This window comes from Muscardinus avellanarius (assembly GCF_963383645.1).
Source record: "Muscardinus avellanarius genome assembly, chromosome: X".
Lineage (NCBI taxonomy): Eukaryota > Metazoa > Chordata > Mammalia > Rodentia > Gliridae > Muscardinus > Muscardinus avellanarius.
In genome coordinates, this window is record NC_137792.1 from 18,361,403 (window position 1) to 18,382,470 (window position 21,068).

General features: G+C 41.2%; 1 protein-coding gene across 1 annotated transcript in view; it reads left to right on the forward strand.

Annotated features, from left to right (window-relative positions):
* PDK3 (pyruvate dehydrogenase kinase 3) overlaps nucleotides 1-21,068 on the forward strand; it is an 84,044-nt gene that overhangs the window by 32,780 nt on the left and 30,196 nt on the right. The window contains exons 3-5 of the mRNA XM_080718649.1: nucleotides 1,035-1,106; nucleotides 6,829-7,013; nucleotides 10,836-10,925. Coding sequence (XP_080574775.1) covers nucleotides 1,035-1,106; nucleotides 6,829-7,013; nucleotides 10,836-10,925 — 347 coding nt within the window. The remainder of the gene's footprint in view (nucleotides 1-1,034; nucleotides 1,107-6,828; nucleotides 7,014-10,835; nucleotides 10,926-21,068) is intronic.

A 21,068-nucleotide genomic window follows, 5' to 3' on the forward strand; every position in this document is an offset into this window, starting at 1 on the left:
GTTCCTGGAAGCCCTTCTACCTCCAGGCTACACTCTCAGACCTATTTTACATTTTTATTTGGAAACAGGGTCTCTTTAAGCCAGCGCGGCTGGCTTCGAACCTGCGCGATCCTCCTGTCTCCGCCTTCCAAGCGCGGGGATTACAAGCGTGTGCCACCACGCCCGGATAGTTTCTAAATTCTTGATGTGCACTTCAGTGTCACATATATCCTTCTTAAAATTTACACACACTTTTTTGGTGTTCAAACTATAGACATGGACTATCAGTTAGGATATGTTTGTAATAGCAGATAATGCTGCTGGACCTGGTTTATGTAACTAGAAGGTCCACCCATCAGTTTGAATCAGATTCATGAGGCTGTGAAGGCCCTGCTTTTGATAATGTTAGCTTTATTTTCAGGCTGGATTCCCTCCTGGTGGCAGAATAGCTGCAGCAGCTCCCAACTTCACATCTACATAGCACACTGTACAAAAACAAAGCAATCCAGGCGTGGTGGCGGACGCTTGTAATCCCTGCACTTGGGAGGCGGAGACAGGAGGATCGCGCAGGTTCGAAGCCAGCCGCGCTGGCTTAAGAGACCCTGTTTCCAAATAAAAAAGTATAAAAGTAGGTCTAGGAGTGTAGCCCAGCGGTAGAAGGACGTCAGGAACCCCAGTACTACCAAAAAAACAAAAACAAAACAAAACAAAAAAAAAAACAAAGCAAGTTGATTTCTTTCTCAGAGACCTCCAGCAAGTCTTTTCAGTCTTTTCTCTTCTTTCTTTGGCCTGAATGGAGGCAGTATGTCTATTCCCGAGCCAGTCCTTGGGTTCAGCGGACTGTATCTTGGACTAATTTAGTGACAATAGAAATCAGATTACCTAGAGGCAAATGGGCTCCCCACACTTTAGAGGCATCAGCTTCTCCTGAAACCAGTTGAGCTGCACGTAGGGATGGAATGAAACTGGAGTGAAGATTTGGGATTCTACTGGGAAAAGGGGAAGGAGGAATAGATAGTGGGTAGGCAACTAACACAGTAACTCTTCTTTTCCAGGTACATGCAGAGTTTTCTCGAACTTTTAGAGTATGAAAATAAGAGCCCTGAGGATCCACAGGTCTTAGATAAGTAAGTATGGCACCACTTAACTGAAAGTAAAAATACCTAGGGTAAAAAAAGTTTCATAAATGTAACACATGCCATTGATACCCAAGAAATATAATTCAGTTAAAAGTATTTATTTTCTTAGTAACAGCTCAATGTTAGATTTTTGAAATTTTATTTTTTTTATTTTTATTTATTTTTTTTTTTGTGGTACTGGGGTTCCTGGAAGCCCTTCTACCTCCGGGCTACACTCCCAGACCTATTTTTACATTTTTATTTGGAAACAGGGTCTCCTAAGCCAGCGCGAGCAGCTGGCTTCGAACCTGCGCGATCCTCCTGTCTCCGCCTCCCAAGCGCGGGGATTACAAGCGTGCGCCACCACGCCCGGCTATTTTTGAAATTTTAGATTAAGAACTTAACATAGTACATAAGGAATAAAGATACTTCAAGTAAATATATTAGTCAAAGTGAACTGGGTGTTAACTATAAACATTGCAGTAAATGTTCCATCTAGTGGTAGTTTTAAGAATGCAGTGGCTTCCATATGTACGTGCATTATCTACCCAATCCTTTGCAATTTTTAAAAAATTTCAATGGGATAGTACATTTAAGCTCAGAAATTCTGTAATCGTTTTATTTTAGAGAAGCAAAAGCAAGTGTTCTTTTTATATAACAATGAATTCTGTGACTGCCATTATATGAATAAAGACCACTGAGTTCTCATGCTGATGGAAAATATTTATGCTATTTTTTTAAGATTTTTATTTAGCCAGGGAACACTAACCCTAGCTGTGAGTGTTTTTTATCCCCAAGAGAAATTAGGATCTTTTTCACATTACTTTCTTCCTGTTTCATGTACACATGAGTGAATGCATGCGGCAGATCTGTTTTGCTGAGAAATTTCTAAATATAAATATAATTCACATAGTTGTAAGACAGGTACCTGCCTTATAGATGTTCCATTAAAACAACTAGGGAAAACATAAGATATTAGATGCTCTCCCTATTAGCAAAAGCTAGAGAGAAAATTGGGTCATAGGAGGAACTCTGGATGAAGAAGGAGGTGCTATAGATGAGCAAATAAGGTGACCTAAGGGAATAGGAGGGGAAAGAGGGAAATTCTCTGATGGTCATGACGTACATTCACAAACATATCAAAGTCAATCCCTAAGCCAAACATGAGAAGGGGGGAGTGGGAGGGAATGGGGCAGAATTGGGGAAGGGCTAGTTGGGTGATGTGCGCATGTGTGCCTCCACATCTTGTACCCCATTAAGATGTATGACTACAATGCACCAATACAACGGTAAAAAAAAAAAAAACAACAACTAGGAAGATGCTACATGATACAAATAACTTTGGGAGATATTTAACACAGACCTCTGAATGCACAGATAAGGAAGTGAGATATAAAGTGATTCATCCAAGGTTATGACAGTTTATAGCAGAACTGGACCTACAGGTCATGGTTTCTTGGCCCTAGTATACGATTCTTTACAGGGTACCAGAACTGCAGTTTAACCTATAAGTAGCTAGTTCAAGTTTAGTTGTAAATTAAGATAAACAGGGAAAAATGCCCTGACCTATTGTATACTTCGTTGGGTATTTTGTCTAATGGATCTGTGAACCGCAGGAAGGGCATGCCTGAGGTTAGAGCCCCAGATGCAGTGGTTACCTTGATACAAGCCACTGTCCTCATTTGAAGTGTCCATATTAAATGTATCTAAGAGCTTTGTATTCTCCAATGTCATTAGCTAGCGAACGTTTGGCTAAAATCCTAAGAGTTAGTGCTGGTCTCTCTAGCTCCAAATTTGGGGACATTGATCTGTGGAAGTCCACAGTATTAAATTTCTACCATCTTTCTCCAAAGTCCTGTCTCAGTTCCCGGAACAGGTGACGTTGAGAGATGATATACGGACATGGGCCTGCTTTGTAAATGGCCAGCACTGAATGCGGTGTGTGCGTGGTCATCTCGATCGTCGCTCTCACTCAGTGAGCTTGGTACCCTGCCAGGTTCTTGCAGCTAGTTAGTAGAGTCGGGATTTGAGAAGCCCGATGCGATGCTCCGGGTGGAGGCCGGGTGAAAGGTGAGCATCGCGGTAGCAGCCTTTTCTGTTCAGAGAGAGGTTATGTGAGCTTGCTTGCCAGCAGGGGACTCGTTTTAGCGAAGTGAAAGTAGCTTAGAGGACAAAGCGTGTTGATGATGACGGTGGAGTTTACAAGAGCCTGCGAGATTGAGGAAGTGTTCTGAGAATCGAATCACTGAGGTGAGTCTCCTCCTTTCAGATAAACCGAGACGCTTCTCAACTATCATTTGCTTTCCTTTAGAACTATTTGATTTGTAAATATATTAGGAAAGCTGTTACAAAAGGACACGATGTCCATTGTAAAATTTCTTCTGAATACTTATGACCTTCTGATTTCCAGTTTGATTTATTCACCTTTACTGTTACTGTTTATATGTGTTTATTATGGAAGTACTTTTATCAATGAGAAAAAATAAGACTATTTGGGTAACTAAAAAGAAACTTATCCCAGTTTTCCAGTAAGAGGGAACAACCACTATTAACATTTTCCTTCTGTTCATACTTTTTCTTAATCATGCATATTTTTGTGTGTAAAATATGTTTTGAAATAAATATATTACATAGATCTATACCATTATTAATAGTCGTGTATTACCTAATGGCAGGGATACATTCAGAGAAATCTATCATTAGGTGATTTCATCTTTGTACATTTACCCATGTAAGATGGCTATGACATTACTAGGTGATATAATCGTATGGGACCATCACTTTATGTATGTATGTATGTATGTATGTATGTATGTATGTATGTATGTATTTTGGTGGTACTGGGGTTCCTGGAAGCCCTTCTACTTCCGGGCTACACTCCCAGACCTATTTTATACTTTTTTTATTTTTGGAAACAGGCTCTCTTACACCAGCGCGGCTGGCTTCAAACCTGCGCGATCCTCCCGTCTCCGCCTCCCAAGCGCGGGGATGACAAGTGTGCGCCACCACGCCCGGCATGTGACCACCACTTTATATGTGATCTGTCATCTGTCATTGACTGAAACATTGTTAAGCAGTGCATGACTCTTTCTATTAGCAGTCCTTTTACAGATATGTCATGCAATTGGCTCTCCTTCCCCCCATTATTGTATTTTAGACTGGCTTGTAGTTTTCTTGTTACTACCAACAGTACTCTAAAGAATAGTGTGTGTGTGTGTGTGTGTGTGTGTGTGTGTGTGTGTGTGTGTGCGCGCGCGCGCGCGCGTGCCAGGGTCTAGCCCTAGCAAGAGCTGGGGTTCGTGTGCCGATGAGTGAAGATCCGAGGTTGAATGAGAGATCTGCCACACGAGAATCAGATTCAAACTTCTCCGTTTATTCAGAACTTACAACAATCTTTATACTTTTTTTTCATGCAGCACAGAAAAAACCATATTCATGTGAGCAGGAAAGTTCAGAGAGAAAAAGATTCTCAGGGCAGAGTGCCAGACACTTAAAGAGTCCTAGAAAGTCAGCTTTGTCTTCTATCTCAAGGTCAGCTTGAACCTAGTCTTATATGTTGGCTCAAACCAAGGTCAGTTTGAACTTAATCTTTTGGCCCAGACTTTGTCCTTGGGAAAAAGTCTTTGCTGACTGAGTCCGTCACAAGCCGTCTCACACCTGTTTTAGTTATAATGTTTATACATAAAAATTCCAATCATACATATTGGTCCAAATAATCTTAAAACAATTTTTTGAAGAAGGAGATGTTATTCATACTTCATGGGGGACTCAGGCTCTTGCGCGCCCCCTGACCGAACTTTGGCTCAAGGTCTGCATGAGATGCTCTAGCATGTGTGTGTGTTTGTAGAGATTGAACCTGGCCAGGGGTGCTCTATCACTGAGCTGCGCCCCCAGCCTAACCCTCAGCTTTCAAAAACAGTTGTTTGTAGCTGGGTGCAATGGCACACACCTGTAATCCCAGTGCTTGGGAGGCTGAGACAGAAGGATCGCAGGTTCAAGACAGCCTCAGCAACATAGTGAAACCCTCAGTAACTTAGAGAGAGCCTGTTTCAAAATAAAAAAAAAACATAAAATAGGGCTGGGGGTGTAGCTCAGAGGTAGAATACCCCTGAGTTTAATCCCCAGTATAAAAAACAAAAAACAAAAACCAGTTGTTTCCCTCCTCCAGTTATTTTCCTAGGATCAGTCCCTGAAGTGGAATTATCTTCTCCAGGCTTTTGATCTGTGTTGTTCATTGCCCTTAAGAATATGTCAGCAGGTTGTGGTGTCAAACCTCATTAAGAGCTGGGTGTGGTGGTGCACGCTTGTAATCCCTGTGCTTGGGAGGCGGAGACAGGAGGATGTGCAGGAGCCAGCCTTGCTGGCTTAAGAGACCCTGTTTCCAAATAAAAAAGTATAAAAATAGGTCTGGGAGTGTAGCCCGGAGGTAGAAGGGTTTCCAGGAACCCCAGTACCACCCAAAAAAAAAAAAACCTCATTAAGAAGATCTGCATATGAACCAGGCGTGGTGGCGCAAGCTTGTAATCCCAGCATTCAAGAGGTGGAGACCAGAGGATCGCGATTCGCGGACAGCCTCAGCTACTTAGTGAGGCCCTTCACAACTCAGCGAGACCCTGTTTCAAAAATAAAAGACTAAAAAATAGGGCTGTGGGTGTAGCTTGGACGTAGAATGCCTCTGGGTTCCATCCCCAGTACCACAAAAATAATAATAATAATAACTAAATAAAATAAAATAAGAATATGCCATTTGAGCTCCCACACTCTAATGACACTGGTTATTATGTGTCTATCTGATAAATGGAGAATAGTATTATTTTAATTTTCTTTCTTTTTTGTGAGAGTAAAGCAACTAGCATTTGTTTTTCTTTTTTTTTTTTTGTAAAATTTCCATTGATATTGATCTTTTGTCTGGCTCTTTGATAGGATGCTCATCTTGCCTTTTATTAAGTATAACAACTCTTACAAATGTAGTTTTGCAGTTTTGATTTGTTTTTATTTATCATGTATTTCTCTAGAATTACTATAGTATTCTTATAGAATTACTAAAATTCTATTTACTATTTGTTTCTACCTTTGGTATTAAGTGATTTTCTTTGATCATATCTGTGTTTTCTTTGAGACTCCATTAATTAATCCTTGTATATTAATTTGGAGTTTTTATCAGAAGAAACATTGACATGTTCTTTAAATCTTTATTCAACAAACATTTATAGAACCTGTATTATATGTAACCACTGTACCTCAGAAAGCAAGGGATTCCTGGAAAGGCATTTGAGCATTTTTTTTTCTTTACTAGAACCTTTGATTCTTTGCATCTCTGCAAGAAGTATTATTGTAGAAAGTTTCAAGCAGAAACTTGTAATACTATAGTTTCTTGTGAGTACTTTCTTTTAGCACACAATCAGAGTGATTTCTCTACCTATAAAAATGCCAGCAGAGCCAGGCGAGGTGGTGGACTCTTGTAATCCCTGTGCTTGGGAGGCGGAGACAGGAGGATCACGCTGCTTCAATATCTATCAATCTATCTATCTATCTATCTATCTATCTATCTATCTATCTATCATCTATCTATAATGTCTGGGAGTGTAGCCCAGAGGTAGAAGGGTTTCCAGGAACCCCAGTACCATATATATATAGTGCACACACACAAGCAGAGAACTAGAGCTGGGAAGTGTGTGCATCAGCCTGTGAGATACAAAAACTGACCATGTTGTGTTTCCTTTCCACACAGTTTTCTACAGGTTCTGATTAAAGTCAGAAATAGACACAATGATGTGGTTCCTACAATGGCTCAAGGAGTGATTGAATACAAGGAGAAGTTTGGATTTGACCCCTTCATCAGCAGTAACATCCAATATTTTCTGGACCGCTTTTATACCAATCGCATCTCTTTCCGTATGCTTATTAACCAGCACAGTAAGTTGGGTTTTATTGGTCCAGGCTTGAAAATTAACCAGGAATAATTTCTCCCAAAAGTTTTCCTGTTGTTTCATTATCAATTTGCTAACTTGCATTTTTGGCTATTGAAATTTCATTTTTAAGCCGGGCATGGTGGCTCATGCTTGTAAACCCAGCATTTGGGAGGCTGAAACAGGAGCATCTGGGCTTGTGGTCAGTCTCAGCTACATAGTGATTCCCTTTGCAACTCAGTGAGACCCTGTTTCAAAATAAAGAATAAAAAATAAAAAGAGTTGGAAGTGTAGGCCAGCGGTAGAATCCCCATCCCCAGTACCGCAAAATAAAAAGGAAATTTCATTTTTTTTTTTTGGTGGTACTGGGGTTCCTGGAAGCCCTTCTACCTCTGGGCTACACTCCCAGACTTATTTTATATTTTTATTTAAACACAGGGTCTCTTAAGCCTGGTTTTGAAACTATGTGATCCTCCTCTCTCCGCCTCCCAAGTGTGGGGATTACAAGTGCACCACCACGCCCGGGGCGAAATTTCATTTTTAATTAAAATTTTCTTTAATGAATTCTATCTATTAAAAGCTGTTAATTAAGCGCCGGGTGTGGTGGCGCATGCTTGTAATCCCTGTGCTTGGGAGGCAGAGACAGGAGGATCGCACAGGTTCGATGCCAGCCACGCTGGCTTAAGAGACGCTGTTTCCAAAAATAAAATAGGTCTGGGAGTGTAGCCCGGAGGTAGAAGGGCTTCCAGGAACCCCAATACCACCAAAAAAAAAAAAAGCTGTTAATTAAGCCAAGGCACTGGGGAAGCTGAGATAGGAGGATCGCAGATTCGAGGTCAGTGTCAACAATGTCGTGAGGCCTTCTGCAACTTAGACCCTGTTTTAACTAAAAAAATAGGTCTGGCAATGAAGCTCAGAGGTATTATGCCCCTGTGTTCAATAACCTAATTAGTATTTTGGAGTAAAAGTGATCCTTGAAAGGCATTTATGATACTCATATTAGAGGCAGGACCACTGGCTGCCTTTTAAGCCTCTGCCATTACGGTGGACAAAGGCACCAGCTTTTTAATGGCTGCTGGGTGTTGATCTCTGAATACTTTCATTTGTCTCTGAGAGTATATTCTACTCTTTATCTAGGTTGCGATGTGTTTTTCATTTTAGTTTTGAGAACACCCAAAAATGGTAATATTGAATCAGCTTGTTGGTGATATGAGCAATCCTTTATTTCACAGTGATTGGTCAAATCCGATTAAGCAAGATTGTCAGCACATAATCCTGCATTGAGAGTTTTAGTCCACTCTCTGAGGTGATGAGCAGATGTGAAAATAAACTTAAAATTCTCTCAGTTCAAAAAAAAATTGGCCTGTTTTTAGTGTCTCTTTGGCTGATTTTATAATTCCTTTTTTAAAAGTGTACTACAGAGTTTAGTTTAGTTTAGTTTTGTGGTACTAGGGATGAAACCCAGGGGCTTTTTTTTTTTTTTTTTGGTGGTACTGGGGTTCCTGGAAACCCTTCTACCTCGGGGCTACACTCCCAGACCTATTTTTTTATATTTTATTTGGAAACAGGGTCTCTTAAACCAGCAAGGCTGGCTTCGAACCTGCAAGATCCTCCTGCCTCCGCCTCCCAAGTGCGGGCATTACAAGCTTATACCACCACGCCCGGAGAACCCAGGGGCTTTCTATCCCCGAGCTGTACTCTCAGCCCTATTTTATACTTTATATGGAAACGGGGTCTCACTAAATTGCTGAGAGTCTCACTAAGTAGCTGAGGCTGGCTTTGAACCTGCGCGATCCTCCTGTCTCAGCCTCCCAAGCGCGGGGATTACAAGCCTGCGCCACCACACCCGACAATTTTATAATTCTTAAGAAAAAGCACGTCAGTCACAAAAAATAAGAAATCAGATGCTTTCCCTAATATGTGAGAGTTAGGGAGAAATGGGTCATAGGAGGAACTCTTGAAAGAGGAAATCCTATAGAGGAGCAAAGGAGACAACCTAAAGGAGGAGAAGGAGAGGGTCGAGGAAAATCTCTAAAACACATAAAGTACTTAAACATATCAAAGTCAATCACTAAGCCAAGCAAGGGAGGGAGGGACGGGGAGGGAGAGAAACAAGATTTTCCATCCAAAAGACAACTAAGATTAGTTATCTGTGGAGATTCATTATTTATGTTAGTCTTTTACCTATCTAAATTGTATTGTTTGCTTTTATTGTTGTTAATTTTTAGGATTTCTAGTTGGAATACTAATATACCTTCAGATATAGCATTTGGAAATATTTTATCCCATTCTATCAGTAACTTTTAACTCTGTTTACATTGTCTTTGGATGTACAATTTTTTTATTTTCTAAGAAGTTTGTTTACCCTTCTGTTGCCTGTGCCATTGAAATCATATCCAAGAAATCACTGCCAATTTCAATGTCGTGAGGTTTATGACCCAGATTTTCTTCTAAAAGTTTATAGTCTTAAGAATTATATTTAGGTCTTTTATCTATTTTGAGTTAATATTTGTATATGGGATTAGGTAAGGGTCCAATTTTATTCTTTTTAATGTAATTTTAATTTTTCAACAATATTTAGTTAAAAGATAATTATTTCCTCCACCAAATGTTCGTGGAAACCTTGTCAAAAATAACTTGACAATATATGGAAGAATTTAGCTCTAGGCTTTTATTTAGCTCCAATAGTTTATATATCTGCCTTTAGAATAGTACTACACTGTTTCAATTATTGTAGCTTTATATGGTTTGAAATCAGAAAATATACATCTTCTAACTTTGTTCTTTTTCGAGATCGTTTTGGGTATCTAGAATCCATATTCCATATTAGGATAGATTTTTTTCTGAAAAATAAATATATAAATATATGATAGTTTCACCTAAAAAAAAGGAAAAAATATTTTCTGGTAAGAAAGAAAGCAAAAAGAAATATTGAAATGTTATCTTTATGTTATCAAAAGCTTGGTATCAGACAAATGAAACTGTTATGTGAGATTATCATTTTTAATTTTGGATTAATTGCTTTAATACTAGATGTCAACCACTAAGCCAAGCATGGGAAGGAGGGATAGGGAGGGAATGGGGTGGGGATTAGGTGGGGGTTGACTGGTGATGTGTGCATGTATGTCTACAAAAGTTTTCTTTGTATCCCACTATGATGTATGAATACAGTGCACCAATAAAAAATTAAAAAAATAAATAAAAACTATAATAAAAAAATAAAAGCACCAACATGTCAGGAGCCTAATTCATCTTCTTTGCTTAATCAGAAAATGGACATAACACCTATATTTTATTAATTTGATTTATTTGGTTAAGCAAATGATATATAACCATTAAAGGTTTATTTTCAATGCATATCTTTTGAAAACAGAAAATATTAGATATAAGTTCAATTTACAGGACATTTAGAGGAGAAAAGAACTGAAATACTATTTAAATGAATTACTTAGGTAACTGCAATTCTTCATAATCTAAATATGTATGTACGCCTGGCCTGGTGGTGCATGTTCTGAGGAGATGGGTAAACTTGGCTTAAGGATGAAAGTGTCTCCTTCCAAGTTACATTGGTTGGAGACGAGGATTGGGCACCTGGCCCCTGCCACTGCTTTAGGACTACAGTGGGTGGGCCCTCGTGTACATCCTTCATCCTGCATTGGCTGGTGGAGTTGCTCACCCATCACATGTGCGTATTCCATTGCTCTAAGTTGCTATAATGATTCCTACAGATAAGCAATCCTTTCAACACTTAAGACCCCTATATTTTTCTTCCTGACCATCCCAGAATGATGTGTTTTAACCGCCTGCCTTCCCTCTTGTGTTCATCTAGCACTTCTGTTTGGCGGTGACATTAATCCTGCTCATCCTAAACACATCGGAAGTATTGACCCCACCTGTAACGTGGCCGATGTGGTGAAAGGTAAGGAGACCAATGCAAATACCAGCTGTAGCTCAAATTGCATTGTGGTTTATTTGAGGCAGTTGGCTGTGGGGTTATGCCATTGTGTTGCCATATGATTCATCAGGCCATGTGAGGCCCAAGCCACGTAATCCAGATATGAAATGTTCTTTCTTAGTTCAAGAAAAGAGGCATAATTTGTATTGCTCAGTCTTGAGTTTCTGCTTCATTGATCAGCGTTGTATATGTAGGCCTATATCAAATGTAAATATTTAAATGAGAGCCTGAGTTTTGACTGTCACCATTATCTTAAACTGTCGTTGTTATAAAATTTGGCTGAGTTCACAGGTTGGTAAAATGTGAGCATCTTCCTGTTGTGCCCTCCCGCTGTTAGAATCCGCATGGCCAGCGGTCTCAGGGTCGAATTAGGCCCTGTACTCATAAATCTCTGGCACTCAGGCAGCTGAAATTTAAGCAGCAGTTTTGATAAATGATCTTCTAGAAGCCCTGCCTCGTTGTAAGTGGTCCCCTAGGGCCCTGTACCTCTTCAGTTGTTTTTTCAGTGTCATGGCTGCTCTGTGCAGCCTCAGATTCCCAGCCAGTACCTTTCCCAGCACTGCATCTCCTCTGTCTTCGAAACACACACCTGATAACTTTTCCTGACCACAGCTCTCCTTGGTCTTTTCTTATTGTGTGTGTGGTACTGGGGGTGGAACCCAGAGGCATTCCACCTCCAAGCTATACCCCCAGCCCTATTTTTCTTTATTTTTGAAACAGAGTCTTAATAAGTTGTGGAAGACCTCACTAAGTAGCTGAGGCTGACTGTGAACGTGCAATCCTCCTGTCTCAGCCTCCTGAATACTGGAATTACAAGCGTGCACCACCATGCCTGGCTTAGTTTTTATTTTGAAACAGGGTCTCGCTGGGTTGATGAGAGTGTCACTACCTGCTGAGGCTGTCCTCGAACCTGCAATCCTCCTGTCTCAGCCTCCCAAGTACTAGGATTACAAGTGTGCATCACCACACCCAGCTTGCTTCAAAATTATATAGAGGGAAGGGGTTAAAATATTAGGTATAGGTTCAATATTGTTTCGGCTACTGATAAGCATATGGAAATTTGTTATAGTATGTAGTATGTTCTGTGCTTTAGTATGTGTTTTAAATTCTTTTTTTGTGTATGGTACTGGGGATGGAACCCAGGGGCATTGTACCTCCAAGCTACACTCCAGTCCTATTTTTCTAGTTTATTTATTTGTTTGTTTGTTTGTTTGTTTATTGTGGGTCTGGGGATGGAACCCAGGGGCATTTGACCTTCGAGCTATACCCTCTGCCCTATTTTTTATTCTTTATTTTGAAACAGGGTCTCACTAAGTTGCGGAGGGCCTCACTAAGTAGCTGAGGCTGCCCGTGAGATCCTCTGGGGTCTGCCTCCTGAATGCAGGGATTACAGAAGTGCACCACACCTGGTGATGTTTTAAATTCTTCAAGATGAATTAATTAATTAATTAATTAATTAATTATTATTTTTAGTGATACTGGGGGTAGAACCCAAAGGCTTTCTACCTCCAGGCTATACTCCCAGCCCTATTTTTTATATTTTATTTGGAAACAGGGTCTCACTAAGTTGCTGAGAGCCTCACTAAGTAGCTGAGGCTGGCTTCGAACCTGCGCGGTCCTCCTGTTTCAGCCTCCCAAGCACAGGGATTGCAAGCGTGTGTAACCACATCCGGCTTATTTATTTATTTATTTATTTATTTAATTTATTTTGTGAGACTGGGAATTGAATCCAGAGGCATTCTACCTCCGAGCTACACCTCCAGCCCTATTTTGTATTCTTGATTTTAAAAGAGTCACTAAGTTTCTGGGGGCCTCACACGTTGCTGAGGAATGATGAAGTTTTGAAAGCAGTCATTTTTACCATCTCACTGTTTCTTTAAAAATAAAGTCTTTCACTAATTTTTAGGATGATTTTAACCTAGATTCTATGTAAATGAGTAACTTTATAGATGATCTGTAAATATTTTAGTTTGATAAATTTTAAGCCTTTTGATAATTTACTCAAACAACTTTATTTAGACCTGTACAATTCACCAGTTTAAAGTGTACATACAGCCAGGCTTGGTGGCACATACTTGTAATCCCAGTATTTGAGAGGCTGAGATAGGATTATGTCAGTTTGAGGACAGCCTCGGGAAGTAGTGAGACCATTTTAAAATAAAAATAAAATAGGTTGCGGGTGTAGCTTGGAGGTAGAATGCCCCTGGGTTCAATTCCCAGTATCAAAAAAGGTGTACATCCAACTCAGTGCTTTTTTTGGTGGGGGGAGGAAGGTACTGAGGATGGAACCCAGGGACATTCGACCTCCTAGCTATACTTACCCCCAGCCCTATTTTTTGTTCTTTATTTTGAAACAGGGTCTCACTGAGTTGCAAAGGGCCTCACTAAGTATCCTAGGATGGCTTTGAACCTGCGCGATACTCCTGTCTCAGCCTCCCAAGCGCGGGGATTACAAGTGTGCACCACCACACCTGGCATTCATACACTTTTTTAATACTGGTGATTGAACCTAGTGGCATTCTATCTCTGAGCAACATATCCAGACATATTTTATTTTTTATTTTGAAACAAGGTCTCACTAAGTTGGGGAGGGCCTCACTAAGTTGCTGAGGCTGGCCTCAAATCTGTAATCCTAAAGTCTCAACCTCTCAAGTACTAGAATTATAGGTGTGTACCACACACCTGGCTCACGTCCACCTTTGTATCACTCCTCACAGTGACAAAAGTTTTATACCAAAGCCAGCTGAAGACTGCACAGATTAGTTCAATACGTATTTGGAAAAATCCTGGAAGTTTATGCCCACAGTCTGTCTCAGCCTTTTTGTGTTAGTTAGCTTTCCTTCACTGTGACTAAATTCCTGAGCTAAGCAACTTACAGGGGGAGAAAGTTGATTTTGGCTCAAAGTTTCAGAGATTTCAGTTCATTATTGCCTGGCCCTGTTGCTTTGGGCAGAATGTCATGCCAGGGATCCCATGACAGACCAAAACTGCTCACCTCAGGGCAGCCTAGCAAAAAGAGAAGGGGCCAGGGTCTCAAAATCTCCTGCAAAGCACATCCCCAATAACCTGATTCATTAGTCCCCACCTCCTAAAGGTCCAGCACCTCCCAAGAGCACCACAGGCTGGTGAACAAGCCTTCTCCACACGGCCTTTGGAGGACATTTAAGACTCAAACGTTTGTCCTCAAATTCCTTCCTTTCTTTCCCCCATCTTCCTGTGCTCACTCATAGCTCTGACTCTTTCTCCTGCCTGTTTTGACTTTATACCTAGTAACAAACTGTGAACAGTTTACTACAAGCCTCTTGCGTAATCATTCCTCCCACTTGTTTGACATAACTAAAGCCTAGATTCCTGGCCAAGCCCTATCCAGTGCCAGGTATGCACACACATACATAGGTATGCACACACATCCTACCCCTATGCTTATGAGGTAAAGAGATGGGACTAGCATGCTCCTTTTTCTCTGTTCATCTTTTTAATTAGTTAATTAATTTGTTTGTTTGTTTGTTTGTTTGTTTGTTTTGCGGCACTAGGGATTGAACCCAGGGGCATTCTACCTCTGAGCTACACTCTCAACCCTATTTTTAATATATTTTTTTTGTGTGGGACTGGGGTTCCTGGAAACCCTTCTACCTCCGGGCTACACTCCCAGACCTGTTTTTATATTTTTTATTCCGAAACTGCGTCTTTTAAGCCAGCGTGGCTGGCTTCGAACCTGCGCGACCCTCCTGTCTCCGCCTCCTAAGCACAGGGATTACAAGCGTGTGCCACCACACCCGGCTCAATTCTGTATTTTGAAACAGGATGTCACTAAGTTGCTGAGGGCCTTACTAGTTAGCTGAGGCTGGCCATGAACCTGCAATCCTCTTGTCTCAGCCTCCCAAGTACTGGGATTGCAGGCATGTGCCACCATACCTGGCCTCTGTTCATCTTTTAAACAGTTTTTTAAAAATCTCTTACCAGTCTCTTTCCTTAGGGGAAAAAAGCAGCAGAGGGCCAGGCATGGTGGCGCACACTTGTAATCCCCGCACTTGGGAGGCGGAGACAGGAGGATCGCGCAGGTTCAAAGCCAGCCTCGCTGGCTTAAGAGACCCTGTTTCCAAATAAAATATAAAATAGGTCTGGGAGTGCAGCCTGGAGGTAGAAGGGTTCCATCCCCAGTACCACCAAAACCAAACAAACAAAAAAGCAGAGGTTGGTTTCAGATTCCAAAAGTGCATAAATGTTGTAATGGACATGGACATAGTTAAGTTTTCTGACACATTGCTCTCCCTTCCTAAACCATGCATACGGATACCCTAATTCTCTAGGTTCTCTTGGGTCTAGAATGCTTTTGTATTTCTGCTTCCATCTGAGCATGGGATCAATGTTGGTTCCTTAAGGCTTATGGAGGCTGTAAAATACACCCCTGCACGCACACACACAGGCACGTGTACATGCACGCACATGCACGTGGGCGTCATCTGGACTGGACATCTGATTGTGCTCGAACCATGTAAAGATCTTCACAGCTGAGAAAATCACGGATAGAGCGATCATTAAAACCCAGAGCCTTTACACTCTCCACATCAAATTTCTTAAACAAAAGGAAGGAAAACATATTGGATATAGAGATGGCTGTGTGAGAAGATGAACTTAGCAGTCTCAGGGGACGGGAGATGTAAAAATCCAGTGCAAAAACACCAACCACTCTACAAAGAGGAAGGGAGTGGTGAAGTTCACTCAGAGTGAAAGGAAGCCGACGTCCGCTTCTTCCTGTCCTTGGCAACGACTGAAGGTATTGGGGAGAAAAGCTGGGGAGGCCAAGGTCGCATGAGGCTTTCCAATCACTGCTGCTGGGGAGTCTGAGGAGGGAGGCTGTAGGGCTTTTCAGCTAGAAGACACGGGGGGACTTTTAGGCTTTTTGACCTTTGGTGCACTCTGCCTTGTGTTCTTGTTTGGTCTTACTTAGAGCTAGAAAGAGCATGTGCTGAGGTATGTGGATACTCTGGAAAGAGTAGAGCCCATAGGAAACAGAGCAGACAGCTGACTGCCAAACTGTGCTTTAGTCTACAGGGAGAAAAGGAGACCTTCAGGTTTCCTTCTAGATCGCCCAGCCCCTTTTTCCTATTTTTTTTTTTTTTTTTTGGTGGTACTGGGGATCCTGGAAGCCCTTCTACCTCCGGGCTACACTCCCAGACCTATTTTTACATTTTTATTTGGAAACAGGGTCTCCTAAGCCAGCGCGCGCGGCTGGCTTCGAACCTGCGCGATCCTCCTGTCTCTGCCTCCCAAGCGCGGGGATTACAAGCGTGCGCCACCACGCCCGGCCCAATTCTTCACTGAAGAATGAAGATTATACTATTTTCCAGCTTGCCTGGAAAAACCACTTGAATATACAGATGATGGGTGTCACAAATGAGATGTAGATACAGAGGGAAAGACGGAGGCTACTTCTGTCAGGTGCCAGGAAGGCTGTGTGACAGGCATTAGTGCTGGGATGGGGTGTGTGACAGGCATTAGTGCTGGGATGGGGAAATAAACACTATGAATTGCATAGAAACAAGGATTACTTACAGTATTTGTAGTTGCACAGTGATCAGTGAATCTGGTGTGAGTTCAAAGGTATGAAATGATGTTCTCACTGGATTTTGAAAACAGGTTGTTTTTATTCTCTTCTTTCTTTTCCAAAGTTTTCTAAATTTTCTTCAGCAAGCACTTTCATTATTTTGGAAATATGGTATTAGTTCTCAGCTAGGCATGGTGTCACTCGACTGTAATCCCAGTATTTGGGAGGCTGAGATAGGAAGATCACAGGCTCAAGGACGCCTCAGCAATGTAGCAACACTCTCAGATACCTACCGAGATCCTCTTTCGAAACAAAAAATAAAAAAGGGCTGGGAGTGTAGCTCAAATATGGAATGTCCCTGGGTTCAAGCCCCAGTACAGAAAGAAAGAAAGAAAGGAAGAAAGAAAGAAATAGAAAAGATAGATATATTAGTCTTCTAACTGTCCAAACTAGGAACAGGAACCAGATGACTAATAAAAATGTTGGATTAAAGTGGAAAGTCATAAACATTACCTTAAAATGCACATTTGAATACACAGTTTCTTCTTCCCGTCCCCTGAGACTGCTAAGTTCATCTTCTCACACAGCCATCTCTATATCCAATATGTTTTCCTTCCTTTTGTTTAAGAAATTTGATGTGGAGAGTGTAAAGGCTCTGGGTTTTAATGATCGCTCTATCCGTGATTTTCTCAGCTGTGAAGATCTTTACATGGTTCGAGCACAATCAGATGTCCAGTCCAGATGACGCCCACGTGCATGTGCGTGCATGTACACGTGCCTGTGTGTGTGCGTGCAGGGGTGTATTTTACAGCCTCCATAAGCCTTAAGGAACCAACATTGATCCCATGCTCAGATCTCCTGAGACAGACTACAGAAAACTTTTATGTAAAAGGATAGGGACAATGTTTTTATTTTTGACTAGACAGTTGTATAAGCATATAAAAGTGGGGCTAAATCCTGCCCAACATTCATTGAATGTGCAGAACCCTGAAGCATGCTTCCTTGCTGCTTATTTAGCACATTAATATCTACCTTTACACATCTGCAAATTATAGACTCAGGGTAGTGAATGCTAGAATTAGTGTTGTAAAGCAGGTCCTATTATCCTTTGGGAGGTGCCTTCCTTTGTGACCCTTTTCTCTCCCTTCTTTGTAAGAAACCAGGAACTCAAATGGAAAATCCTGCGGTAGGATGGCTTTAAAGGTATAAACTGAAATACTCCATACAAAAGTCGGCTCTCACGGCGATGTTAACTTGCCTTATTTTTTCCTTATATGCTATTATTGCTTAGTATAATAGCATACAAATGGTCTCCTGAGAACTTCACATTATTATTCTGGTTCAGAAATAATGTCTTATGCTCCCTCTCTGGGCTCTTCAAGTTGCAAGCAACAGAGACCCACTTATGCTAGCTCAAGAAGCGGATTTACTAAAAGAACCTAGGAGGTTCCGTGGTAATCCAAGGATAGGACGTACTTTACAGTTAGAGCTATAGAAATTGGAATTGTGAGACAGAAAACAAGGTTTTGTTCTGGGAATCTCTGCAGCTGGAGTTGCCAAGCCGTGGCCTCTCCCCCTTTCTCTGCCTTCTACTTTTACTCGGTTTGCCTCTACCCTGCTTGAATCAGGTGCAGCCTGTATAAGGTCATCTCGGCCACTCTAGGCCTTCCCGGATCATGATAAAACTCTCAGTGTGCCCTCTTGGCTTCTGCCCTGTCCAGTAATCTTGAGTCTCTCCATCCTAAATTCCTAAAAGATGAATTTAATTGGTACAGTTTTTTTATTTTTTTATTTTTACCTTTTTTATTTTTTATTGGTGCACTGTATTCATACATCATACTGGGGTAAAAAAAAAAAAAAAAAAAAACTTTTGTAGACATACATGCACATATCGCCCAATTAGCCCATACCCGATCCCCATCCCGTTCCCTCCCCATCCCTCCTTCCCATTCTTGGCTTAGTGGTTGACATCTAGTATTATAGCCATTTATCCAAAATTAACAATGATCATCTCACAGAACAGTTTCATTTGTCTGATACCAAGCTTTTGATGACTTAAAGATAACATTTCAATATTTCTTTTTGCTTTCTTTCTTACCAGAGAATATTTTTTCATTATTTTAGGTGAAACTATCATACATTTATTTATTTATTTTTCAGAAAAAATCTATCCTAATGTGGAATATGGACTCTAGATACCCAAAACGATCTCAAAAAAGAACAAAGCTAGAAGATGTGTATTTTCTGATTTCAAACCATATAAAGCTACAATAATTGAAACAGTGTAGTACTGTTACAGAGGCAGATATATAAACCATTGGAGTTAAATAAAAGCCTAGAGTTAAAATCTTCCATATATTGTCAAGTTATTTTTGACAAGGTTTCCACAAACATTTGGTGGAGGAAATAATCTTTTAACTAAATATTGTTGAACAATAATAATTACACAAAAAAGAATAAAATTGGACCCTTACCTAACACCATATACAAATATTAACTCAAAATAGATAAAAGACCTAAATATAAATCTTAAGACTATAAACTTTTAGAAGAAAATCTGGGTCATTAAACCTCACAACATTGAAATTGGCAGTGATTTCTTGGATATGATTTCAGTGGCACAGGCAACAGAAGGGTAAACAAACTCCCTAAAAATTAAAAAATACTGTATATCCAAAGACAATGTAAACAGAGTTAAAAGTTACTGATAGAATGGGATAAAATATTTCCAAATGCTATATCTGAAGGTATATTAATATTCCAACTAGAAATCCTAAAATTTAGCAACAATAAAAGCAAACAATACCATTTAGAGATAGGTAAAAGACTAACATAAATAATGAATCTCCACAGATAACCAATCTTAGTTGTCTGTTGGATGGAAAATCTTGTTTCTCTGGTTCTGGTGTGTGTTGCCTAATTCTTTGTAGTTAATCTCTTTGAGTATTTTCTCTAGCGCTGGTTTTGAAGACAAATTCCTTCAGTTTCTGTTTATCATGGAAGCTTATTTCCCCATCTAATTCGATGGAAAGTTTTGCTGGGTAGGAAATTTTTGGCTGGAAGTTGTTTTCTTTCAGAGTTTGGAATATGTTACTCCAAGCCCTTCTGGCGTTCATGACTTGGTTTGGGAAGTCTGGAGTGATTCTAATTGGTTTGCCTCTGAATGTCACTTGGCCCTTTGTTTTTGTTGCCTTTAAGATTCTCTGCTTGGCTTCCACAGTGATCACTTTGACAATTATGTGGCATGGGGATCCTCTTCTCTGATCCTCTCTAACGGGAGTTCTATAAGTTTCCTGGACCTGTGTATTGACCTCTTGCTCTATGTTTGGAAAATTTTCTGCTATTACTTCCTTGAAGAGATTGTTGATCCCTTTGGTTTCACTTTCTTTTCCCTCCTCTATTCCAATTATTCTTAGGTTAGCTCACTTAAAATGGGCCCATATTTCTTCAATGTCAGATTCCTGCTGTCGGATTTTTTTTTCTAAATTAGAAACTATGCGTTCATTTTTGGAGTGATCATCTTTTAAGAGCGAGATTCTATTCTCCATGTGGTCTAATACGTTGTTTGTACTTTGAATTGAGGCCTTTACTTCATTAATTGCATCCTTTATCTCTCTTTGGCTCTTTTTGAATTCTTTCGAAACACCTCTATTATTTCTACAGTTATTTTTCTGATTTGATCTTCTAGAAATCTCTGAATTTCTGTTTTATTGGGTTCTGATGTTGTGGGGTTGTGGGCATTATTGCTCCATTGTTATTCCTCTTTCCCATGATTTCGGAAGTTTGTGCCTTCTCTGGGTTCTTCCCTTGGGTCACTAAGACTTCACTTAAGGTGCTGTGGATCTCGAGTCTGTGGTATTTTAGTCCCCACTACTCCTTTACTGGGTTGTATCGCAGAGTCTCAGACCCAGGGAGTCAATCGAGGCTGCTTTAGACCATGGGGGGTGCCAGGTTGGGCGTTCTCCCATGGTGTGATATCTCTGCCACCACCACTCCCCCACTGGGTCAAGTCCCTGGGAGTGCTGTACTGGGATTTCTTCTCTAGGGGCCGCAATTTGACTCACTGTTGTTGAGTGCGCCGATAGAGCTTTAGTGGACTCGGTGAATTCGCTGCTGCTGCCGCCAGTGACAATATGGCGCCGCTGCCACGCCCTTAGCCATGAGGCTGGCGTATTTCTCCTCTGGTTTTGCGCTCCGCTCTGAGTCCCTGCAGGGTGTGCTGAGCCCAGCCACTGGGAGCTTTAGATGCTCCCTGCACCGAAAAATCTGCCGAATCCTTCCCGGCTGTTCCGCAGCGGCTCACCTCGGCTCGCTGTCTGCCGCTCCTCTCTGGAGCCTGGTGGTCTGTTGAGTGTGTTCGTCTGGAGCCGTCCTGTGAACCCGCCGCTGCTGCCAGCAGTAAGGCGCTGCTGCCGCGTCCTTGGCCGTGTGGCCGGCGTATCTCCTCTCTGGCTCTGAGCTCTGTTCTGGGTCCCCCTCCTCTCTGGGGCCTGGTGCTGCAAGGGAAGATGGTGCCCGCACCGTTCTGCACCGCAGCTCCAGCCGCAGCACTGCGGTCT